General features: G+C 41.3%; 1 protein-coding gene across 4 annotated transcripts in view; it reads left to right on the forward strand.

Moving 5' to 3' along the window:
• LOC117804716 (chemokine-like protein TAFA-2) overlaps nt 1-26,600 on the forward strand; it is a 154,079-nt gene extending 127,479 nt beyond the window's left edge. For 2 of the 4 annotated variants that reach the window (XM_034673043.1, XM_034673044.1), the window contains exons 4-6: nt 12,510-12,634; nt 13,231-13,287; nt 25,629-26,600. In XM_034673043.1, coding sequence (XP_034528934.1) covers nt 12,510-12,634; nt 13,231-13,260 — 155 coding nt within the window. In that variant the 3' untranslated portion in view covers nt 13,261-13,287; nt 25,629-26,600. Of the gene's footprint in view, nt 1-12,509; nt 13,288-25,628 lie in introns of all 4 variants that reach the window. The other 2 variants (XR_004629235.1, XR_004629234.1) reach the window with 2 other exon arrangements.
• The last annotated feature ends 302 nt before the right edge of the window (nt 26,601-26,902 follow it).

A 26,902-nucleotide genomic window follows, 5' to 3' on the forward strand; every position in this document is an offset into this window, starting at 1 on the left:
AGTAACACTCATTTACTTATTTTGATTTATTAGCCTTGTTGGTGTGCAATTGTGTTTGTAGACCACCCGTCCATTATCTTGACCGCGTATCCTGTTTTGGGTCACGGGGAGCTGGAGCATATCCCAGCTGACTTTGGGTGCAAGGCAGGTTACACCCTGGACAGGTCGCCAACCAATCACAGGGAAAACATGGAAAGACAGACAACCATTCACACACACACTCACACCTAAGGGCAATTTAGTGTAACTAATTAACCTGGAGTGCATGTTTTTGGACTCTGGGTGGAAGCCGGAGTACCTGGAGAGAACCCACGCATGCACGGGGAGAACATGCAAACTCCACACAGAAAGACTCCTCCTGGTCAAATATTAATCCAAGACAAGTGGAAATTGTTCCATTAGATTCTTACTTGGGTTAAATGTATGTATATACATTAGGGGTGACCCCAAATAGTGGAATATTGGACGATTCGTTCTAACGAGCCTTAGTCGACTGCCAATCTCATAGTTGAATATTTGCATATGAAACGTGGATCATTCCATTCAAACCATGGGGGTGCTCAATGTCTAATTTGACATTATTTTCCTGTTTCCCGTAAAAATAGTGTCTCATTTAGCCTATTTTGATATAAATATAGACTTATTTAATGTAATTCTGAGAACAGCTCTTGAAGTGTTAAATCTCCTTAAAGTGGTAATTAAATCTCCCCTGGTAATTAAAGGTGGACTCTCCCATTTAGCGGGACCTGTGGAGCAGACGTACCTCAGCTGGTCTTTAAATCTTTCTACGTTCATGGCAGCTCAAAATGTCAGAAATAAAACTTCAGTTGATCCTAAAACTAGTGATGAAGATGAGGAGCAGCTTCATGAAGAGGGCTGTGAGATCAAGGATTACAGGACCACACAAAAACTGTACGGGGCCAAAAGAACGAGGAGGGATACCCAAAGCTGTCCGAAGCCTCAAAAACAATCCACAGCATCCCATCCACCTCCACATCATCAGAGAGGATATTCTCAAAGACAGGATTTACAGTCAACAAAGACAGGAGCGCACTTCTGCCCGTACACACGATGGTTTTCCTCACGTACAATTTAAAAAGACTCACGCGGACAAAGACGTGATGAAAGACTGTTTTAAAAGGTTCTGTTAAGAGATTGAAAAACCCTTTAGCTGGTTCAGGTTTGATTTTTGAACATTATACAAATGTTTAGCCTTAAGTTGGACAAACTACCCTCTGCAGTGCTGCTCTCCGCTGTGTGAACACTGTTTAAATATCTCCTGATTCCTTATTCTATAGTGGAGGTTTTTCCATGTTTAAGAGATGATGGCCTTATTTGAGTTTTCTCTCCTTCATCACCTCGTTGTTTTTGCAATATAGATTTAAAAAATTTAAGTTTTATACTTATAATATTCTGTTGTCCCTTTTACTTTAAGCTACGAGTCTCTTAATTGTAAAGGGTTATGTGTAATATTGTCATGTGGTCACCATCATGCAGACTTTGGGTCAATAAGGAAAAACAACAAACATTCCACTATTCATCCACTACGGGCAAAATCTGATGAATCAGATTCGACTAAGCAAATCCTTAGTCGGGCTCACCCCTAATATACATACATATAGATATATATTCATATATGTATATACACCTGAGAGTAAGCACAACACAAGGCAAGGCAAGGCAGCTTTATTTGTATAGCCCATTTCATACACAAGGGCAACTCAATGTGCTTTACATTAAAACATTAAAAGCATTGGAAACATTCAGACAGGAATAAAAGAACATAATTAAAATGACAAATATGATAAAACAGAAAAGAAAAGGAAAATTAGTAATATATTAAAAATTACATTAAAATGTGCATTTAAAGTGAGTTAAAATAAGCTAAGATAGGGAGGCAGTGGTAAATAAAAAAGTCTTAATCTTTGATTTAAAAGAGGTGAGAGTTGGAGCAGACCTACAGCTTTCAGGGAGTGTGTTCCAGATATGTGGTGCATAAGGACTAAACGCTGCTTCACCATGTTTCATTCTGACTCTTGGGACTGAAAGCAGACCAGTACCTTATGACCTCAGAGGTCGAGGTGGTTCATAAAGTAGTAGCAGATCAGCAATGTATTTTGGGCCTAAACCATTCAGTGCTTTATAAACCATCAGCAGGATTTTAAAGTCTATTCTCTGACAGACAGGAAGCCAGTGTAGAGATCTAAGAACTGGAGTGATGTGGTCTTTTTTTTTGGTCCTTGTTAGGACTCGAGCAGCAGCACTCTGTATGAGCTGCAGCCGTCTGATGGACTTTTTAGGGAGTCCTGTAAAGACCCTGTTACAGTAGTCTAGTCTGCTAAAGATAAATGCATGGAGGAGTTTTTCTGCATCTTGCTGAGACATAAGTCCTTTAATCCTTGATACGGACAGGAGGAAACAACATGAGTAAGTGCCACAAACTACTTCATGTCCAATCTGACACAAGAGCTGTCATTCAGATAGGATATGCACAGTGTTTAGAAGCAGGTTTTTATTTATTTATTAATATCATCACCACCAAAGCATCAGCAACAATGTAATCATCATCATGAAATCTCTATATCATCATCATTTCCAATTTCATTAACATCATCTCTCATAAGCCAGCATCTCTAGCAACATCATCTCTACCAAGTGAAGAGCTGTTCATCAGTGTGGGGTCAAAAACTTTATATAGAGCTTTGAATCAGCTGTCAGACAACGTTGCAACACCACGTGACTCTTCTGAAGACGACTGCAGGAAGTTTGTAGTTTAAATTATGCCATGGCAAAAAAGAAAAACACACAAGTTGTCAGCAGAATGTGGTTTCAGTTATAGTTGTAACATGAGGTGATCTTTGGGTTCTAAAAGTAGACATATTCATTTTAATGAAGGTAGATCTACAGTGGTTTTAGAAATGATCTAGCAGTGATATGAGTGTTTTCATCCACAGGACAATCACTTCATTTATATTGTGTCTTACTCCTGACATATAGACTGACATAACCCTTTTTAAATGTGTCTTCTTCACATCCAGGGAATCAAGGGTGCCGAGTTGAGTCGCCTACAAAGAGTTTCCTGAAGGCTTTTTAATCACCTCTTAATGAATGTGAAGCTGTTCTCGGTACACTGTACAGTCAATGACCTATAGAGTCTTTAGCATGCTAATGCGTCTGACCCCCGACTCAGCTCGAGTGTCTGCCTCACTTCAGTCTGAACAGTGGACGTTTCTGGCTAAACTCTGGACCCAATCGTGTTTGACCTATTCCTTGACATTTCACTATTGACATTTTCTGCAAATTAAAGCTGTGAGCCGCCGGCCTCAGTTTAAAGCTCCACGGGTGATCTCAGTAAAAAATGATCAGCACTTAACCTTTTAATTATTCTTTCTTCTACAATCAAGGGATTACCTTTAGCTCCGCTCTGTGTGAGACAAGAGCCTCTTTATATGAAGATAAATGAACCTGAAGACATCTGAGGAAAAAATGTGAGCAGATTTAATTTAAAATTTAGGGATAAAAAAACCCACCAAACTTTAGGAAATTAACTTTTTAAAGTGTCACAATCATGATGTAATGTTTTCCTCATGTAAACTCAAATGACTCATCAATGCAAAAACTTCCACAAGTTATAACTGAGTTTATATTTTATGCAACAAAGGATGCATTTTATAGAATAATGTTTTTGAATAGTTTTTTAGAACAGTGAACTGAACTCTGACCTCTCCATTATCAAATATGTTTACAGCCCAACATTTGAAAAAAGTTAGTGGAAGTACAAGCTCAACACCCACACATTAAAAAACTTAGATTCACATTCTGAGTTGCAGCAACTGAAAATATGGAGACTTTGTTTGATGACTCTTTCAACTAGGACAGATATGAGGACCAGGATGATTTAGCTGGCCGGACATTTTCAGCAGCATTTAAAAAAATGTTCTGCTTCTGCCAAGCACAAGTTTGAAATAAATGCAAATAGATGTAGTAGATTAGAAACAGTTATTATTAGTTCACATTTGAAATAAATACTTTTTTGTCACATATCTGGTAGAAAATCAGACATATATGCACAGTTGGGCCAAATCAGTTTTGACTGTGCATCCATTGATTGCTATTGAAATGACCTGAGCCTCAATCAGTTAATCTGTAGACAGAGTTTTAAAGGTGACATATCACACTTTTTTCATTAAAATATATTGGTCTAAGAGGTCCCCAAAACATGTCTTTAAAGTTTATGCTCAAAAAAACATTTTGAAATCAGATTTTGGCATGCCTGAAAATCCCTCTTCTTCAGTCCTGTTCAGAACACTCTGTTTTCCCTCTGACCACGCTCCCTCAGGAAGTGGGTGTGGCCTTGGCTCTCCAGCACGTTGATCTAATGTTTACATGTTGGCTGAATATACACGGCTGCTTACAGACCGCGCTACTTCAACCCTCTGAATCTGATCCAGAATCTGATCCTGATGGAGAGGCGCCTGCAGCAGGACCTTTCTGAACCATTGGTCACAGATTTAGTGTTTCTTGTTGTTTTATTTGTCAGTATGTCGACGTGTGTCTTGGTACACAGCTACAAACATGTAGCTATGTGGCTATGCTAACTAGCGCTAGCACTTTTCCATGAAAAATACAAATCATCCACTAGATCTTCAAATCTGCAGACTCGGGGAGTAAAACCGACCTCTGCCAAAAAGGCAGCAGGACCTTTCTGAATGATTGGTCACAGATTTAGTGTTTCTTGTTGTTTTATTTGTCAGTATGTCGACGTGGGTCTTGGTACACAACTACAGCTACAGCTACAAACATGTAGCTATGTAGCTATGCTAACTAGCGCTATCACTTTTCCATGAAAACTAAAAATCATCCACTAGATCTTCAAATCTGCAGACGTGGGGAGTAAAACCGACCTTTGTGTTTATTAAGACAGCCTACAACTAGCATGCCTCCCTCCTAAGCTCCTTGTTAGCACACGTGTGCAGGGAATGAAAAACGGAGGAGGGGTTGAGTTGTATTTTATACAGTCTATGGGCTGAACAAGCTCCGAGCTCTGACTTCAGTGACAGACCGGATATTGTTGTGACGTATGAAAAACACTGAAAACTGTAACGGCTGGTTTCAGCACACATTTACAGAAAGGTGGAGAAATCAGAACAGGGGTAGAATGGATTTTTTTTATTTTCAGGGGGTTTGTAGACATGCCAGGGACACATATTTCAGGTAGAGAACCATCATAAAGTCGATCTTGCATGATATGTCACCTTTAACCTGATGAATTTTCATTTAATTTTGGCATCATCTATCATTTCACCCACAACAACCAGCACACATTCTCTCACTACTTTGAAATGTATGAATTGCGACTTCTTCTTTTCCAAGATCCATGACATATGTTGGAAAACTGCTCTGGCTCTCTGTTAGACTGTGGTTGACTCAATTCATAAGCTGCAGATCAACTCTTTGGTCGTTTGGTCGCCTGCTCCAAGGATCTCTTGGGAAAGCTGGTCCCGGAGAGTCGGATGTTTTTTCAAAGTGTTGTCCCAAAACATTTTTAAATTACTGCAACACTCTTGTTGCAAATGAGATAAGTTGGTTCTGCATTTGGAGTTGGCAGTAAACAAAGTGTGGACAACAACATTTTTGAAAGCAAGGCTACTACACACAGTGGCGCCATATAGGGGGGAAAAGTTAGGATGATTCTAAGGGCCCATGACTGACAGGGGGCCGGAACATAATAATACAAAATAAAAATAAAATAAAATAATCATAATTAACATTTTATTCAGCATAAGGTTATTAAAAAAAATGATCCTGTTGTCTTCATAAAATGTCAAATGTCAGTCAGACAGAAGTTGCACAGTGCACAGAGTGCGCTAAAGGCAGCTAAAATGTCTGGAAAGACAAAGTCTGGGTCCCAGAAAAGGAGGGAAAGAAAGGAGAGAGAGGAGAGAGAGAAGAAAGTGCGACAGTATGTCACCCAGTTTTTCTCCAGGAAAGGTTGGTATAGTCTTTGAGTGGTTCAAATCAACCTGTAACAGTAAATATTTGACTCCAAGAGGCAAGACAGCTGAAAAGGTAGAGTTATGTAAAGCTTTGACTGGGTCAATTGGATCCTGGAGATGTGGTTACAGCAGTTGCACTGGGTTCTTGTGGCCTTTGGTGATGGGGCCCAGTGTGATATTTTTCCCTGGCGGCGCCCCTGACTACGCTGCGTAGTCTACGCATGGTCTGAATGTTTTCAATACGACAACTTCTTTGAACCTCCGTTCTGATCAGTACTGCACATGTGCAACTATGAACAAAGATAGGAATGAAGTTTGGTTGGCTCACTCACAAGCTACTTTTGAGCACGCTGTTTGGACTGCTGGATTAGTTTTTCATACCTTGGATTCATGTATGCAGGTCAGGTTGGGGCGACTAAGAGGTTGCCTGCGGGCCAATTGAATAGCCGGGCTCAGGAGCTACATGTTACACCAGGAGTTGGATAACAAGATTAATAAGCAACCACTCTTTTTTTTCTGTTTGATAATTATGAAGACCTCTTAAGGCTGCAGGCTATCTTAGCTTAGCCTAGCACAAAGATTATGGATACTGTGGTTCTGATACTTTGATACTGCAAAACATTTATTTGGTATCGATTCATTTTCAAAAGTCCTGAATGAGTACTGTCACACAACTATGCTTCTGCTTCTATCTGCTCTATTTTTCTCACCTGTGTCACATGACTGTGGAACCCAATCAGAATTTAAACTAAACAAAAATGGGTGCAACAACTGTGAACACAGACACACTCAACACTTCCTCCTCAGTTCTCTCATCATCCATCCATCATTATCTCTACCACTTATCCTGTTCAGGGTCACGGGGGGACTAGATCATATCCCAGCTGTCATTAGACAGCTGTTTATCATTTTTACTGAGTTCATACTTTCAATGCCAGACTTTTACTAACCAGATTTATTTGTCAGTTTTTATAATTACAGAAGAGAAGTATTCAAACACCTCTGCTCTGGTTATGACCTCTGCTGAGGACAAGGCAGTGTTTTTTCTTGGTATTACCTTCACAATCTCACTTTGTATTCTGTTATAACAGGAGGTTAATCAGAGTAAAACAAAATACAACTACATTATGAACATTCAAATAGAGCTAACCTTTTGTAATAACAACCTCAACTTAAACTCATTGAGGTGCAAATGGGCATGTTTATTGTGTTGGTATTTCAATGCAATGATTATTTATGAAATCATAATTTGTTTAATTTCTATTGAAGAAAGTTATTTCTTCTTCATATTGGGAATTTTTAAAACTTATTTGCAAATACATTGATTTGAAATCATTTTCTTGAGATATTTATTGATGTCCTAGTTGTGTTGTGTAATTTCCTTTTAAGTGCTCACATTTTTATTTTTATTATGGTGTTAATTTCTAATATCTCATTTCTGCTTAAGATGTATTGATATCACTACCATAATTGGTAAATCTGCATAAAAAATAATTTGTATTTTATCCAATTTAAAAAGGATGGTATTGCCTGGGGCCAGGGGGTGTCGTAGTGGGGGAAAAGTGGAACTGGCTACAAAGGGCCCAAGTGGGGAGGGGGGGCCTTAATGGGCCTGAAATAAAATGTGTTTTCTACTACGCTTTTCTTTTGTTTTGTTATAACTTTCTGGAAAAAAGGGGAGTCTCTCTCAAAGCCCCCACCCCCCCTTCTGATTGCACAGAATGGTTTGGTCCTTCCCGTTCCTGTCGACTGGATTGATCTGTCAGCAGTCAGTCAAGAGAAGAGACAGTGATGGTGCAGCACCATGTTCCCCCCCCCCCCAAAAAGCCAAGTCTGGGTTTCAAAAAAGAAAAGAGAAAAAGGCAAACGAAAGCAAGCAAGCTGAGGGAAAACAGCATTTAACAGCTTTCTTTCAAAAGAAAGATGGGCACAACTACAGTTTAAGAATGCTTTAGCTAATACTTGCAATTTAGATTCAAGGCAGTCAGCCAACAGGAGTCTTCCTTGGAGTATATTTGCACTTTATATAAAAGTTTATTATATTCATAAATTATTCAGCATCAAAGGTTAGGTATGCTAAAAGCTTTATTTTACCTCATGAGGTTAGATTATACCAAATAATGCCCCCTTGTTGTTATTCAACAAGTCACCTGGCTTCAAATAATCTTGTTTAAAGAGGTGGACAGTCTGAAGGTCAATATTGTGCAGTTACATTTAGAGGAATTGTAAAAAAAAATAAAAAAAATGATATGTAGCTTAGATTTGAGTCAGTTAACCAGGATAGTTTTAAGCATGTATTGTTGTTTAATGCAAATAAACCAGTATTATAGCAGCAATGTTATATTCTGTAGGGTTGGCTGTGGTGATGGGGCCCACTGAGATATCTTTTCAGGGGGCCCAGAATTCCTGGCGACACCCCTGCCAGGGGCTCAACAGCTTTCCTGGCACTATTCTAAGTAAATAATCGATCTACAAGCTCCTTCAAAACCCCCACATAAATGACACACTGTATCGTATTTGTGTAGTTGGCGTAAAATCTGAAGTGAAAAAATGACTGTTAATTTTAAGATGTTTCATAAAAGACTACTGTACTTCTTGGTTTGGACAATGTTCCTGTCCTGAGTCACTGCTTGCCATAAATCTGTCATGTGACCAGGTCAAAGCTGACCCTTTCCATCCACCCCAAATGTACAGTTCTAGTGACTACACATAATGTCAGAGCTGTTATTATTGAATGATTCAAATTAATGCAATTTTCTGTAGACCCTTTCTAGCTCACGTCTTGACAGCTGGACATGACCACCAAGTTTGGACTTGCAACTAAAGCAGAATTAAAACGTACAAACTGCTGCAGTGTCTGAGCTACACACGACTATTCATGCCAGAAATGTTTGGCTCCACTCCAAAGACACTCAGCTTAAACGCTCACATTCCAACCTTCAGTGTGCGCTCTTCAAAATCAGCTGCTTTTTAAATACGTTTTTTGAAGTGGTTATATATGCTTTGAATTTCAGTTTTTATATCAATGTGTGTTGAAGTAGAGATCAAGGTCAAAACAAAAACTTGTAGATGTTTTTACAGCTCCAGAGATAAAACAGAAGCAGATATATTTTAATGGTTTGCTCCCTGACGGTTTTTTTCGGTCGGAGCAGCCTTTGGGTTTTAAAGCATCATTTACTGTTCAGTGAAATTGATCCCATGCACTTTATGCATGCTTGGTTATCAATATTCCCATTTCATTTCATGAGAAACCTTTGTGGCTTTTTAATAGCTGCTGTTACACAACCACCATCTGCTTGCACTTGACGTGATGCCTATTTTACACCACACTGCTGCTATAACCAAAGCTTAGTGATATAAGTGAATTCCCTTATGTCATAAAGTATTCATTCTGTGCAATTTACCACAGTGACGATCTGGTGTTATGTGCAGATCATAATAACCGTCCTCTTCATTAAGAGGGCCGCTAATGCTGGTGAAACGTAGATAATGACCTCTGTAATCGGCCAAATTTGAATAATATCGTGTACAAAAGAGTAACTGAAGCTTATAGTTCTCTTTTATGGAGGCAATTTAGGTGACGCTAACACAGCAGCTGAAGGTTTTCCCCCTGAATAACTTGAGTCACACATTTTCTAGTTCCTTCTTTGAGGATGTGGATGTTTATGACAAGGCTCCCAACATTGTGTGTGTTTGAACACTCAAAATAGATGTTGTGAGTGTTGCTATTCAAAAATAAATCTTACATCAGATTCCTGAGACAGCTGTCAAACTGTTTAACGACCTGATGGGAGACAGCTACAGTGTAATGATTTGATTGTTATAGTAGGAGACAACTCATGTCAGAGTCTGAAGGTTGTGGAAAAACTGCTGTCTTGAAATAATAGAAGTCCAAAGTGATAATGAGGTGAAGATGAAACGGTGCTGCTAATTTTATTGTCTTTTAATTTTCATTTGGTTTTAGTTTTTGTGTTTTAGAAAGCTAAAGCTAACCCAACGTTAAAATTAAAAAATTTGGACACCATAGTAATTTCTGTTCAAAAACACCTAGGGGATTATTATAATGCATTTACAGTCTTTGTCTTTTGGGAAAGCATCAAATTAAAACTTGCAGGCTAGCAACATTGACAAAAACAAAGCTAACGTAAGTTAGTTTCAGTTTTTCGTTGTCGCTGCTCATTTAATTTTCAATAGGACTGTGAATGATCAGAAATCATTCTAATTGGCCCAGCAGCAAAACTTGAAAAAGGGGGAAAAGCAAGTGGAGAAGAGAAGACATTGACAAAAAGCTAAAGCTAAACCAACGTTAAAAAAAATAAATTTGGACACCATAGTAATTTCTGTTCAAAAACACCTAGGGGATTATTATAATGCATTTAAACCCTTATTAATCCTGCTATCAATTATACAAATAGCAACAAGTAGGATAACTGACAGCCTCTGATCGACCTACGTTAGCTAACTTTTTCAAATGGTGCTGGTTTGCATGTTTTGTAGCTAGCTTACTGGTGAATTTAGAAATGATATGCTTGAATAAAAAAGTTCATACAGATTCTAGGTTGAGCGTTAGGTATTTTAGTTTGGCAAAGTCTTTGTCTTTTGGGAAAGCATCAAAGTAAAACTTGCAGGCTAGCAACATTGACAAAAACAAAGCTAACGTAAGTTAGTTTCAGTTTTTCGTTGTGTCACTGCTCATTTAATTTTCAATAGGACTGTGAATGATCAGAAATCATTCTAATTGGCCCAGCAGCAAAACTTGAAAAAGGGGGAAAAGCAAGTGGAGAAGAGAAGACATTGACAAAAAGCTAAAGCTAACCCAACGTTAAAATTAAAAAGTTTGTACACCATAGTAATTTCTGTTCAAAAACACCTTGGGGATTATTATAATGCATTTAAACCCTTATTAGTCCTGCTATCAACTGTACAAATAGCAACAAGTAGGATAACTGACAGCCTCTGATAGACCTACGTTAGCTAACTTTTTCAAATGGTGCTGGTTTGCATGTTTTGTAGCTAGCTTACTGGTGAATCAGAAATTATATGCTTGAATAAAAAAGTTCACACAGATTCTCATTTGAACGATAGGTATTTTAATTTGGCACAGTCTTTGTCTTTTGGGAAAGCATCAAAGTAAAACTTGCAGGCTAGCAACATTGACAAAAACAAAGCTAACGTAAGTTAGTTTATATTTTTCGTTGTCGCTGCTCATCTAATTTTTAATTGGACTGTGAATGATCAGAAATCATTCTAATTGGCCCAGCAGCAAAACGAACCCTCATCACGCCCAACCTCGATCATTTAGCAATCCCCTTCATAACATTAGCAAGGATTCTTTGAGTCATTTTAGACCAGGACTTATGTTTCAAGCCACAGATCAAGAAAGTTGTCCAGTCCTGTTTTTATCAGCTCAGAAACATTTTAAAGGTAAAGTCCATTATTTCATCCAAAAACATAGAAAAACTCATTCACGCTTTCATTTCCTCCTTCCTTGGCTACTGCATCTCACTACACTCCTGACTCAACCAAAATCAATCCACCGACTTCAGACGGTGCAAAATGCAGCAGCTCAGCTTTTAACCAGAACAAAAAACATGTCCCACATCTCCCCAATTTTTAGCATTCCTACACTGGCTCCCTGTTGTTTTTAGGATACATTGTAAGATACTTTTAATCACATTTAAAGCACAGCATGGACTCGCCTCTCAATATATCTCTGAGCTCTTATTACCCCCATAAACCAGGACGCAGTCGGAGATCCTCTGGCAGTGCTCTGCTTGCTGTTCCACGGTGTAGACTAAAAACTAAAGGGGACAGGGCCTTTGCTGTCAAAGCCTCCCGACCGTGGAACAGCCTGCCAGAGGAAATCAGACCTGCAGAGTCAGTCCCTCATTTTTTTCACTACTCAAGACACACTTTTATAATGAAGCTTTTATTTTGTGAATTTATTTTAATCTTTAACATTTTACCTCTCTGCTTTTACTGTCAGTTTGCTTTTATTGCTTCTCTGCTTTTATTGTGCTTTTATTATTTTTGTGAAACACTTTGTTACTTGTATTGAAAAGTGCTATACAAATAAAGTTATTATTATTAATAATTTACTTCATAATTCTGGTATTTTCTCATTCCAATAACTGACTATATTAGCTAACGTTGCTAGCAGAGGTGTTACACTACTGAGCAATATGGGAGATCCTGCTAACTACGCTTCATTAGCTTACCCTTTGTAAATGTCAGCGTATAGACCTGCGTGTTTTTAATGTGGCCAAGCAGTTATTTTGTTTTTTTGTGTTTATTCTTGTCCAATTTGATGCTAATTAGTGCAACAGGTCATGCTAAATCAGGCAGCTAAATCAATTTGTAGAGCAGATACTGTAGTTTAGCTAGTTGGTGGATACAGTGTGAACAAACACTCCAATTGATGCACTGGATACCAGGACAAAGGTCAATAGGCAATATGACCAAGGGTACAGTGATTGTCTCTAAATGATCCTTGACCTCCACATCTCTTCACAGCTTCAATCGTGGAGCAGAAGTGGTGGTGTCAGATGCACCCGTGCCTTGACGGGGAGGAATGCAAAGTCCTTCCCGACCTGAAAGGCTGGAGCTGTGCTACAGGGAACAAGATCAAAACTACAAAGGTAAGTTTAAGAAACAAAACTATTGTCACTTTCAGGGCAGGTCCATATTCTGAGCTCTTAAATCTGACCCAGCATATTTCAACTCTCAAGGTTAACAGGCTGCGGCTTCCGTTACATTCTCCTGCCCCTGCCCTCACCTAAAAACAGCTAATGTTTGCAGTCTTTGCCTGGATCCCTGGGGGCCTGTAATCAATGGGCTGCCATGTCTCCTTAGCACTTCCAGGCCACTCTGAGCACCCAAACTGGCCAATTACTCACTCCAATTACCTGCTTTTAACATTGTAACACGACGCCTGTATCCTTCACTGTTATATGACGACCCGTTGACTTCGGTTCTGTCTCTCTCCATGTACTTAATTATTTAAACTGCCCGCAAACACCTGCCTGGAGCCGAAAGCCTGGAGCCTGGGGCTATTGATTCAGGGACTTGTCGGGACCTCAAAATGAGATACATATGATGATTTTTTCTTTTAACGGTTGAGGGGTTTGGAGACCAATATCTGGTGATGTCTGGAAATAGATTGCGGTAGTTTTCAGACCTAAAAGTTAAACTTCTCTTTTCTTTGTTTGTCTTCTTAACATGTGTGACTGGAAAGATTTCTGCTGACAGAGACCAGCTTTGGTAACGACAGATGCTTCACTGTGGAGTACAGGTAATACATCTGATTCTCTTGTTTGTTTTTCAGTAACTTTAAAGGTGACATATCATGCAAAATGGACTTTGTAATGGTTCTCTACCTGAAATATGTGTCCCTGGCATGTCTACAAACCCCCCGAGAATGAAAAAAATCCATTCTGCCCCTGTTTTGATTTCTCCACCTTTCTGTAAATGTGTCTGAAACGAGCCGTTTCAGACTTCCGTGGTTTTGTTACGTAACAACAATATCCGGTCTGTCACGGAGTCAGAGCTCGGAGCTTGTTCAGCCCATAGACTGTATAAAATAATACTGAATCCCTCCTCCGTTTTTCATTACCTGCACAAATGTGTGCTAACAAGGAGCTTAGGAGGGAGGCATGCTAGTTGTAGGCTGTCTTAATAAACACAAAGGTCGGTTTTACTCCCCACGTCTGCAGATTTGAAGATCTAGTGGATGATTTTTATTTACCATGGATAAGTGCTAGCGCTAGTTAGCATAGCTACATAGCTACAAGTTGTAGCTGTAGCTGTGTACCAAGACACACGTCTACATACTGACAAATAAAACAACAAGAAACACTAAATCTGTGACCAATCCTTCAGAAAAGGTCCTGCTGCCTTTCTGGTAGAGGTCGGTTTTACTCCCCACGTCTGCAGATTTGAAGATCTAGTGGATGATTTTTATCTATCATGGATAAGTGCTAACGCTAGTTAGCATAGCCACATAGCTACATGTTCGTAGCTGTGTACCAAGACACACGTCTACATACTGATAAATAAAACAACAAGAAACACTAAATCTGTGACCAATCCTTCAGAAAGGTCCTGCTACAGGCGCCTCTATGTAAGGATCAGATTCTGGATCAGATTCAGAGGGTTGAAGTAACGTGATCTCTGAGCAGCCGTGTATATTCAGCCAACATGTAAACATTAGATCAACGTGCTGGACAGCCGAGGCACATCCACTTCCTGAGGGGGCGTGGTCAGAGAGAAAACAGAGTGTTCTGAGGAGGACTGAAGAAGAGGGTTTTTCAGGCATGCCAAAATCTGATTTCAAAGTGTTTTTTTGAGCATAAACTTTAAAGACATGTTTTGGGGACCTCTTAGACCAATATATATTGATGAAAAAAGCGTGATATGTCACCTTAAAATGTGTAGCAGTAACTGTAATTCCCAACAGGGATCATTAATTTGTCTCATTACTTCAGCATACAAAGACAATACATATGAATTATTTACAGTTAAGTGTCACTTCTTATTTTTAGAAAGACAGACATGGCTAATGATATTGTTAACCACATCTCCCAGTAGTGCGAGTCGGAGAAGGGAGTGGGAAGACGCGTGCGATCCAAAAGACAACAACAACCTGTTCAAAGCAGCAGCATTACCCAGCAGATTTATTTGGTACACCTTTGAACTAGAGCTAGAGAAACAAGTTTGTACGTTTCAGATGTTTCTGCATGCTGCTTGAAGCAGTAGGGGGTCAGGCTTTCTTCTTCACCTCAGCAGCTCTCCTGGGAAAACAGCAAAGCATAAACCTGGAACTTTGAGCGGTACTGACCCGTATCAATCTGTATCATAAATGCAGGTTCACAGACTGATAACACCTCGAGAATTCAAAGTAAATGAGGCAACAGAAAGAACCCACGTCAAAAAGGGAATACAGTTATGAGCAAAGCTCTGAGCGTCTGATGTTATTTTGAGATTCCAAGACAAAATTTGTACATTGCAGTCCCAAAATAGCAGACAAAGGTAACAGGTTAATTTGTGTCGTGTGGACTTTTGGTACACAGAGCAATCACTTCTGTTGACAGAGATAGTTTTATTTCTTTTAATTTTAAATTTGTCAATCCCTGTTTGTCCTGGGCTTGAGATCTTGCAGTTTAATCAAGGCAGACAAGAGAGTCTGCAGTGTCTTAGTTTCAGGTGCACACTCAGCACTCCTGTCTGATTTGTAGAATCACATGATAACAGAACCATTCTTTCATGGTTGTGATGACATGAGACTTTGTTGATGAAAACATTATCAGAGCACATTGAGTTTTAATATCTTTACTTTTGCATAGATTCAAACTATAATCCGTCACCTCATGGGAAAAAAACATGTTTCCAAGTACATCATCACACAGTTTTGATATTTTCTTTAAATTGCCCAATTTTTGAGTCTTTAAGAATCTTAAAAACAAAACATTTTACTGGGGTTGCTCGGTCCAAGAGCAGGTTTTTTAGCAGCGTATGAGAGGTCTTACCTGAGCTGCAAAGTAGTGAAGTAAATAAGCTCTGTTTTATGTCCTCTTTTAAAACCCACAGTTAAGTTTTTCAGGTTTGCTGTCCAGGCATTCCAGATGTACCTGGATTTCAGAATCAGAATCAGAAATACTTTATTTATCCTGGAGAAATTCAGTCATTACAGTTGCTCCTATCCACAATAAGTAAGAATATCAAATAATGTTAATAGAAGAAAGTAATTAATAAGATATAAATACAAATACAATGAAAGTAATGATAATAGAAGTATGTACAGAAGACAGAATAAGCTCTGTAGAAAATGAATAGATGGTTGAATTCCTGGGAGATCAGGAAGAGGGCACTCTTGTGGTCTGTCTGTAGATCAGGAAGAGGGTACTCTGGTGGTCTGTCTGGAGATTAGGGAGAGGGCACTCTGGTGGTCTGTCTGGAGATCAGGAAGAGGGCACTCTTGTGGTCTGTCTGGAGATCAGGAAGAGGGCACTCTGGTGGTCTGTCTGGAGATCAGGAAGAGGGCACTCTGGTGGTCTGTCTGGAGATCAGGAAGAGGGCACTCTGGTGGTCTGTCTGGAGATCAGGAAGAGGGCACTCTGGTGGTCTGTCTGGAGATCAGGAAGAGGCCACTCTGGTGGTCTGTCTGGAGATCAGGAAGAGGGCACTCTGGTGGTCTGTCTGGAGATCAGGAAGAGGGCACTCTGGTGGTCTGTCTGGAGATCAGGAAGAGGCCACTCTGGTGGTCTGTCTGGAGATCAGGAAGAGGCCACTCTGGTGGTCTGTCTGGAGATCAGGAAGAGGGCACTCTGGTGGTCTGTCTGGAGATCCGGAAGAGGGCACACTGGTGGTCTGTCTGGAGATCAGGAAGAGGGCACTCTGGTGGTCTGTCTGGAGATCAGGAAGAGGGCACCCTGGTGGTCTGTCTGGAGATCAGGAAGAGGGCACTCTTATGGTCTGTCTGGAGAATAGGAAGAGGGCACTCTGGTGGTCTGTCTGGAGATCAGGAAGAGGGCACTCTTATGGTCTGTCTGGAGAATAGGAAGAGGCCACTCTGGTGGTCTGTCTGGAGATCAGGAAGAGGGCACTCTGGTGGTCTGTCTGGAGATCCGGAAGAGGGCACACTGGTGGTCTGTCTGGAGATCAGGAAGAGGGCACTCTGGTGGTCTGTCTGGAGATCAGGAAGAGGGCACCCTGGTGGTCTGTCTGGAGATCAGGAAGAGGGCACTCTTATGGTCTGTCTGGAGAATAGGAAGAGGGCACTCTGGTGGTCTGTCTGGAGATCAGGAAGAGGGCACTCTGGCGGTCTGTCTGGAGATCAGGAAGAGGGCACTCTGGTGGTCTGTCTGGAGTCTGGCTATGGCAGCATTGAGAACGTTGGACGCTGTAGTCGGGTTGGCAGAGGGGGGATGTAAACAGCTACCAGTATGACATGTGAGATCTCCCTGTGCAGATAATATGGTTGGAGGCCCACAGCGCTCTCGGTGCTATCCCGGTCTGCCCGGACAGTCTGGAAGCCGTCAATGGAGACGTTGTGGTCGGGAATATCCTGATGCAGCCACGTGTCCGTGAAGCACACCATGCTACATTCCTGAAACTCCGTCTGACTCCTGGGGAGTCCTGTTAGCGAGTCCAGCTTATTATCCAGAGATCTCATGTTGCCCATGATGAGAGAGGAGAGACACGGCTTCTTTCTCCTCTCCATAAACCTCCGTCTTCTTATACCAGCTCTCCTCCTCATAGCTCTATGCCTCCTCTGCCTCTATACATCCCAAATCTCCAGAGTTCTGCAGGAACATCCAGCGGCCCGAGCCGATGAGTCATCAGTTTGATGAAGAAAGAGAAGAAAATTCAGACAAAAGGAGCGACTCTAAAAGGCTGCATGCACAGTTGGCGTATGCACAAAAGCAATGATGAAGATGACCGCGACAATGATCCCCTGGACTTTCACTCTAAATTAGACTCCAGTTAAATGGAAATCCTTTTCTTAGCTGTCATCATGTCGATAGCTCTTTCCAGCTGAGACTGTAGACGCCAAATTACATTCAAAACTTGTAGCTACAACCAAAGAGATGGACAGTAGAAAAGTGAGATGTTGTTTTAAAGGTGACATATCATGCAAAATCGACTTTTTAATGGTTCTCTACCTGAAAATGTTTCCCTGGCATGTCTACAAACCACCCAAGAATGGAAAAAAATCCATTCTGCCCCTGTTCTGATTTCTCCACCTTTCTGTAAATGTGTGTGAAACGAGCCGTTTCAGACTTCAGTGTTTTTGTTACGTCACAACAATATCCGGTCTGTAACAGAAGTCAGAGCTCAGAGCTTGTTCAGCCCATAGACTGTATAAAATACAACTCAACTCCTCCTCCGTTTTTCATTCCCTGCACAAATGTGTGCTAACAAGGAGCTTAGGAGGGAAACATTCTAGTTGAAGGCTGTCTTATTAAACACAAAGGTCAGTTTTACTCCACACGTCTGCAGATTTGAAGATCTAGTGGAGGATTTTTATTTGTCATGGAAAAGTGCTAGCGCTAGTTAGCATAGCCACATAGCTACATGTTGGTAGCTTTAGCTGTAGCTGTAGCTGTGTACCAAGACATATGTCGACATACTTACAAATAAAACAACAAGAAACACTAAATCTGTGACCAATCCTTCAGAAAGGTCCTGCTGCCTTTCTGGCAGAGGTCGGTTTTACTCCCCGCGTCTGCAGATTTGAAGATCTAGTGGATGATTTTTATTTTTCATGGAAAAGTGCTAGCGCTAGTTAGCATAGCCACATAGCTACATGTTGGTAGCTGTGTACCAAGACACACGTCTACATACTGACAAATAAAACAACAAGAAACACTAAATCTGTGACCAATCCTTCAGAAAGGTCCTGCTACAGGCGCCTCTCCGTCAGGATCAGATTCTGGATCAGATTCAGAGGGTTGAAGTAAGCTATCTGTGAGCAGCCGTGTATATTCAGCCAACATGTAAACATTAGATCAACGTGCTGGACAGCCGAGGCCACACCCACTTCCTGAGGGGGCGTGGTCAGAGAGAAAACAGAGTGTTCTGAGGAGGGCTGAAGAAGAGGGTTTTTCAGGCATGCCAAAATCTGATTTCAAAGTGTTTTTTTGAGCATAAACTTTAAAGACATGTTTTGAGGACCTCTTAGACCAATATATATTGATGAAAAAAGCGTGATATGTCACCTTTAAAGAGGTAGTATGATGCCAAACATTAAGACAGGATAAGATCCAGTCCCCTCTTACAGACAGGACTCAGTCTGATCTCATCTTAATCCACCATGAGCAGAGCACTTTGCAGCATTTAGCAAGTTACAGTGGCAAGGACAAACTTCCTTTAACAGGCAGAAACCTCCAGCAGGACCTGACTCATGTTAGACAGCCATCTACCTCAACTGTGTTGGAGTTTGAAAGAGGGATAGATGTGTTTTGCCTCCATTAAAACACTTTCTACATTGCTATTTGCTTATCAGAAGGCATTCTAAAACAAAGATAGCAAAGATTTGTTGATGTAGCAGAACAAATTTTGCCAATTTGCTGATTGTGACAGACGGCTGACCATCAATGAGTCTGGCTCTGCTCAAGGTTTCTGCCTGTTATAAGGCAGTAGTTTCTTGACACTGTTGACTAGTGCTTGCTCACTGTTGGATTTATGTTGGGTGTCTGTGTTAAAAACGACAGTGTGGTCTAACATTGCTCTAACTTAGGATATCTTCTGTCATGATTTGGCAGTATGCACAAGAAAAACTGACTGATTTATCCAAAACCAAATTTGAATTTACTCCAGTCACACTGCCCAAACATCAGGATTACTGTTCATCAATCGTTTAAGTCTCTTAAAAAGGTTTGCTGTCTTTGCTTCTTGAATGAAACATTTTAGTATTAGTTTTATTTCACTGTGAATACTCAATAATAACAGCCTGATGCATTTCAAGGACAAAATTGAAAAAAGCAGATGCTCGTGTCTTCACAAAGAGTCAGAATTCATGTGATAAAATCGTATCTGATGGATAAACTAATGGGAAAGGACTCCTTTACCACTTAAACGAGCACTTGTCAGTCAGTAATTAAAAGAACAGAGCAGGCATTGAAGACGTAGCGTTCTGCTCATTTTTAGCATTGTTTCAGACTCACTCAAGGACTTTTAATGATCCAGCCCCTTTCAGTAGTACGACACAGTATAGATCAATCTCTGGAGACATCCTCCTCTGACAGGAAGCAGCTTCGCTCTTTGTCTTTACAGCTTGGAATTATTCTCAGATTAGTACCACATTAATCACAGTGACAGCTCAGAATGTAAATGACTCTGTAAAGGGAAAAATTTATTGCAGCCTGAGGAGAGACCAGCAAAGTGTTGCGAGAAACTAAATTTATGGAAACTCCTTACCCTGTGTTTGATATGATTATGCAGTTTTTCTTGCCAAGTGATGGCCTGATGGTTTTTGGATTGTTTTGCCTCTCTGCATAATTGAAGATGATTTATAAGACAGTTTGCAGTTTGCCTCCTCTGTGTCAAACGACCCATTCGAGAATTAATCTAACCGGGCTGTCAGAGCTGTCTGTTTCCTATCAAAAGTTCAGCATCGATAATGGAGCCTTACAAATTTGCCGACGGCTTCCCTCGATCCCTCAAACCTTCATGGCGTCTGACAGACGGTTAGAATCGATAGCGGATGTCATTATGAAGGTTGTTATGTTGCGTTCTTGGAGAGTCTTATCCAGAGTGTACTTTCGGAGGAGCAGAAGAGCTGCCAGTCAGACACAGAGCTTCATGACAGGCAATTTAATCTCAAGGAGAGAGGAGGTCTTCAGAGTATCTGACAACATTGAACAAGGAGAGAGAAAACCCAACTCTCGGGCAGCCTTTATCCTGAATACTGGATAACACTCTAACTGATGGATGGATGTGCCAATAAAAGCCTTGTCTGCTGGAATGATGTTAAATCTGGCAGAGTTTTAAAACTTGAACTTCCTTCACAAGATGGTACTGCAATGCTCACAGCCGATGATGTATCTCTCCAAAGAAAGCTTGGCTTGAAATTTGAATAATTATTATTCAAATGATTATTTTCTGTCAGTATCAGACAGTTAAGACGTTTTTATCCCCCCTCCAGGCTTCTGAATTAATCAATACATTCGTTTAAAGAAACAGAAACTCCTGTTAGCATTCATCGCACACAGGGGGATGGACCTTAAGATTAACAATAGCATTTTAGTAGTGATAATAAAGGTAAGGCTTGTGTTAATTGATGGCAGCAACGATCCAGAGGAACCTACGAGACAAGGGAGTTAAAGAACTCCCAGGAAGACATATGGTTAGTAATAGGAATGCACCAAAATGAAAATTCTTGGCCGAGGAAACCAAGGCCGAAGACCAAAACACCGAAATAAATTATTATGTCAATTATTAGTAGGCAAGGCAAGGCAAGGCAGCTTTATTTGTATAGCGCATTTCATACACGAGGGCAACTCAATGTGCTTTACATTAATACATTAAAAGCATTGGAGACATTCAGACAGGCATAAAAGAACACAATTAAAATGACAAATATGATAAAACAGAAAAGAAAAGGAAAATTAGAAATATATTAAAAATTACATTAAAATTTTAATTTAAAGTGGGTTAAAATAATCTAAGATAGGAAGGCAGTGGTAAATAAAAAAGTCTTAGTCTTTGATTTAAAAGAGGTGAGAGTTGGAGCAGACCTGCAGCTTTCAGGGAGTGTGTTCCAGATATGTGGTGCACAATGACTAAACGCTGCTTCACCATGTTTAGTTCTGACTCTAGGAACTGAAAGCAGACCAGTACCTGATGACCTCAGAGGTCGAGGTGGTTCATAAAGTAGTAGCAGATCAGCAATGTATTTTGGGCCTAAACCATTCAGTGCTTTATAAACCATCAGCAGGATTTTAAAGTCTATTCTCTGACAGACAGGAAGCCACTGTAGAGATCTAAGAACTGGAGTAATGTGGTCTACTTTTTTGGTCCTTGTTAGGACTCGAGCAGCAGCATTCTGTATGAGCTGCAGGCGTCTGATGGACTTTTTAGGGAGTCCTGTAAAGACCCCGTTACAGTAGTCTAGTCTGCTAAAGATAAATGCATGGACGAGTTTTTCTGCATCCTGCTGAGACATAAGTCCTTTAATCCTTGATATATTCTTAAGGTGATAGTAGGTGGACTTTGTAATTGTCTTAATGTGGCTGCTGAAATTAAGGTCTAAGTCTAAGACTACACCAAGGTTTCTGGCTTGGTTTGAACATTTCATCATTGCAGATTGGAGCTGAGCAGTAACCTTTAACCTTTCTTCCTTGGCTCCAAAAACAATCATAGTAGGGAGACCGGGGACAGTTGTAACATTTCACTACTCCTTGGATTTGAGATTGAGCCATGCATTTTCTGTTTGTGTTGCACTGACATTTTCTAGGCCATTTATTAGCAGACACTTGAATCTAGTTTGTATAGCAGTTTGAACACACTGGGTTAAAGGAGCTCAAAGTTATAAACAGAAATGTCAAAAATGTTACCACTGTCCCCGGTCTCCCCTACCATTGCATTTCTGGCTCTGACTGTGTACTAACCTGACTAAAATCAAGGATCTCATTGAACATATCAGACAGCAAGGGTGCATGCATACCCCTCATCTGGTTCAGAGAGACCAGTCCTCTTTTCGGCGCTCTGTTCTCCTTCTCCTGCACTGTGCGCTTCTCCGTCTCCAAGCGGGTTCTCTGCATCCATCGCAGCCTGGATCATTTCTCGTGCACGCTGCTTTATTCCCACATCCAAGTAATGATCTTTATAACATGGATCAAGTATGAAGTGCAGAGGATCCAAATAGATCTCAGTGAAACGTGTGCTGACAGACTCTAAGAGTGTACTTTTCATTGTTTTCCCTCCGTGGTCCGTCTCAACCTCTTTGCTTAGAAGACGCTTTAGTGCTGCAGTTAAAGGAAGAACGGATGCAGACATGTTGGTCCTTATCCAGACAAGCCCGTACTGGCCGCGGATTTTGCCTGTGTCAACATTCTGTTTCGGCCGTGTTGTTTCGGTGATAAAAGTCTTTCGGCCGATAATGCCCTTTTGGGAATTTTCAGTGCATCCCTAGTTAGAAACGTTAAAGGGGTTCAGATTTAAAGTTAGACAGATAGAGGATAGATCGGGAGAGATGGGGGTCTAAATGCACCAGTTACCCAGGCAGTCTGAGCCTATAGCAGCATAACTAAGAGCTGGTCCAATCCTGAACTACCCCTAAGCTTTATCAGAAAGGAAAGTTTTGAGCCTACTCTTAGAAGCAACTAGTTATCTACACCCAGACCCTGACTGGTAGAGGATTCCAAAGGAGAGGGACCTGATAACTGAACGCTCTACCTCCCATACTACTTTTAGAGACATTAGGTACCACAATCAGGCCTGTATTATGGGGGCAGAAACACATAGTACTTAGAAGGAACGAGGGCATCTACCCCCTGGTCCCTGAATGGTCGATGATTCCAAAGGAGAGGCCTGACACCGAAGGCTCTACCTCCCATACTACTTTTAGAGATGTTAGGTACCACAATCAGGCCTGTATTATGGGGGCAGAAACACATAGTACTTAGAAGGAACAAGGGCATCTACCCCCTGGTCCCTGAATGGTCGATGATTCCAAAGGAGAGGCCTGACACCGAAGGCTCTACCTCCCATACTACTTTTAGAGATGTTAGGTACCACAATCAGGCCTGTATTATGGGGGCAGAAACACATAGTACTTAGAAGGAACAAGGGCATCTACCCCCTGGTCCCTGAATGGTCGATGATTCCAAAGGAGAGGCCTGACACCGAAGGCTCTACCTCCCATACTACTTTTAGAGACGTTAGGTAACACAATCAGGCCTGTATTCTGGGAGCAAATACACATAGCACTTAGGACGAAGGAGGTAATCCACTCCCTGGACCCTGACTGGTGGATGATTCCAAAGGAGAAAGACCTGATAACTGAAGGCTGTACCTCCCATACTACTTTTTTACCCCATTTCAACCGAGGCAGTTTCAGGGCCGGTTCGGAGCCGGCGCTCAATTGAGAACTGCTTTTCTGTGTTTCCACTGTGAGTGAACCGGCTCCCGGCCGGGAAAACTGGTTCAAGAGCGTCTCCAAGTCTTTGCTGGTCTAGAAGCGCGAACCACTTACGTCAGGGGCGAGGGGCGGGGACTAATGGATTCCAAGGCAAAGCAGTACTTAGAAGGAACGAGGGCATCTACCCCCTGGTCCCTGAATGGTCGATGATTCCAAAGGAGAGGCCTGACACCGAAGGCTTTACCTCCCATACTACTTTTAGAGACGTTAGGTATCACAATCAGGCCTATATCCTGGGAGCAAATACACATAGCACTTAGAACGAAGGAGGTAATCCACTCCCTGGACCCTGACTGGTTGATGATTCCAAAGGAGAAAGACCTGATAACTGAAGGCTGTACCTCCCATACTACTTTTTTTTTACCCCATTTCAACCGAGGCAGTTTCAGGGCCGGTTCGGAGCCGGCGCTCAATTGAGAACTGCTTTTCTGTGTTTCCACTGTGAGTGAACCGGCTCCCGGCCGGGAAAACTGGTTCAAGAGCGGCTCCAAGTCTTTGCTGGTCTAGAAGCACGAACTACTTACGTCAGGGGCGAGGGGCGGGGACTAATGGATTCCAAGGCAAAGCAGTACTTAGAAGGAACAAGGGCATCTACCCCCTGGTCCCTGAATGGTCGATGATTCCAAAGGAGAGGCCTGACACTGAAGGCTCTACCTCCCATACTACTTTTAGAGACGTTAGGTACCACAATCAGGCCTGTATTATGGGGGCAGAAACACATAGTACTTACAAGGAACGAGGGCATCTACCCCCTGGTCCCTGAATGGTCGATGATTCCAAAGGAGAGGCCTGACACCGAAGGCTCTACCTCCCATACTACTTTTAGAGACGTTAGGTACCACAATCAGGCCTATATCCTGGGAGCAAACACACATAGCACTTAGAACGAAGGAGGTAATCCACTCCCTGGACCCTGACTGGTTGATGATTCCAAAGGAGAAAGACCTGATAACTGAAGGCTGTACCTCCCATACTACTTTTTTTTACCCCATTTCAACCGAGGCAGTTTCAGGGCCGGTTCGGAGCCGGCGCTCAATTGAGAACTGCTTTTCTGTGTTTCCACTGTGAGTGAACCGGCTCCCGGCCGGGAAAACTGGTTCAAGAGCGGCTCCAAGTCTTTGCTGGTCTAGAAGCGCGAACCACTTACGTCAGGGGCGAGGGGCGGGGACTAATGGATTCCAAGGCAAAGCAGTGGTCGGCCGAGGAGACAAGATGCTGTTGTCCGCCATTGCTGTTGTTGTGAGGGAAAGTTCATGCTAGCGCTGCTGGGAAAAGCGGTCACTTCAATCTGACGTCATGACGTAGCCCTTCCACGGGCTCGAGTGGGCAGAAAAACAAACAGGTGCTGTGTTGGTCGAAAAGAGCCTGCAAATACATCCCGGTTCGCATTGGTCGAAAAGAGGTATTAGAGACTTTAGGTACCACAATTAGGCCTGTATTCTGGGAGCATACAAACAGCACGGTTTCTGTGATGGACTAATTCAAAAAGAAACCTCTTCCAAAAACAGAACTGCAGACGTGCTTTTCAAACACTCAACTTTTCCGCAGAGTTTAGCCTCTGAGGGCCACCAGCAACTTTTTGAACCTTCTGACCTTTTTATTCCTCAGAAGATAATTTGTTTGCTCAAAGCAGCCAACATAAAAGTAAACTACATGCTGAATAATGCATCTAGTCATGTAGTTTCTCTGCCAACATCTGTGTCATGTCAGTCAGTGTAGGCGGGAGTCTACTGTTTTGTTGTGTTTTATTACTGGAGGTCACGCTTTCTTTTCATGTGCTCTCATAGAATCATCTATGCTCATGTCAAGTACTCAGATCCACCGACTCTTCTTTGTGTTATACAACTGATATAAAGAGACGCTGACAATTATGAATTAAACAAAAGGACATTATGTGATCTATTAAAAACACATTAAAATAGACTTGATTTTGGGTTTCTTTCGCTGCTTTGATTGCTCTGATTTCATTCTAACACTTCTTTCTGTCACAGGAGAACCAACAATTCTGCTTTGGGAGAGGAGAGTAATGCAAAGGACCTTTCTGTAAATAAAGACTTCCTTTCTTCTGGGCTACGATTAATCTTTGGAAAAACCTGAATGCTTCTTTTTGGACTCCATGGACATCGAAAAGAGGATTGCATTCTAATGAAAGTACTGAACGTTCAGAACTTCTTTCCAAGGACTCCCTATGATAAGCCTTACAGGACTGCAGGATTCATTCTGGACATTGTACTGCATTAAGTGGAAGACAATGTACTTCACCTATATGTAAATTTTAAGAGCATTTAAATTCTGAACAGAGGATTCTTCGTCACAAGAAGAGCAGGTCAATTTGATGTAATACACAATACAAAATGGTTTAGTTTTATCACTCAAGGATTTCTCCTCTACAGTTTCAAAGGTGCAGATAAAGATGAAGTTATGTGTCCGAGTAGCAGATATTCAGGGTGATTTTCAAAGAAATACACAAACACATTCATCACTGCTCCTTTCATACTGTGAGCTGATTCCCAAAGTGGAAACCCTGATACAATTACAAACCCTGCATAAACCTACTAAACCAGTTATCATTGTATTAAGGACTCCAAGCCAGATATTGTTGACAACATAAGGACTACTGAGCTACACCAAATATATAAAAAAGTTCTTAACTCGTCAAACAGCTTTTGACAGAAAGTTGAATCCAGATGTGGTTTATTTTTTTCCCTCTGAAAATCATTCACTCTGTCATTTCCCGCTTCTTGTGCCAGATTTTGTTTTTGTATCACAGCTCTGGAGTTCAGATTCTTGACAGTGGCAGTGTAAATTAAACGCACAGCATCTGGCTGCCAGCTGGATGATGACAAAACTGTTTCCAAAAATTGTCTCTGACTAGTTACTCAAGTAAGATCACCTTCTAGTAGGTATCGCTGGCACATCCTTCGTCTGTGTAAGTGATGACAGTAATAAACTATGGTTGTGTAACTAAAGCCTTGTGTCTTTAAAGCGTCTTTTTGCTAACTTTTTAAACTCATGAGTAGTGTGGCTCTATGGATGAATGTTCTGTTAAGGTGCATTTCGACCAAGAGTTCTGGGTACTTTTAGCCTCCAGAACTACTTTACCCTGAACTAAAAGGTTCCTGTGCCCACATTGGTGTCTGCGTTTCAACCACGGGCTGAAGTCCCGGGTAGATTGTGCAAATCAGGTCAGTGACGTATGGAGAAAAAAAAAGTAAAGGCAGTACACCACCAGACCAGTAGAGGGCAGTAAAACAAAGAGGAATGC

Source organism: Notolabrus celidotus, chromosome 21 (genome assembly GCF_009762535.1).
Source record: "Notolabrus celidotus isolate fNotCel1 chromosome 21, fNotCel1.pri, whole genome shotgun sequence".
Classification (NCBI taxonomy): Eukaryota; Metazoa; Chordata; class Actinopteri; order Labriformes; family Labridae; genus Notolabrus; species Notolabrus celidotus.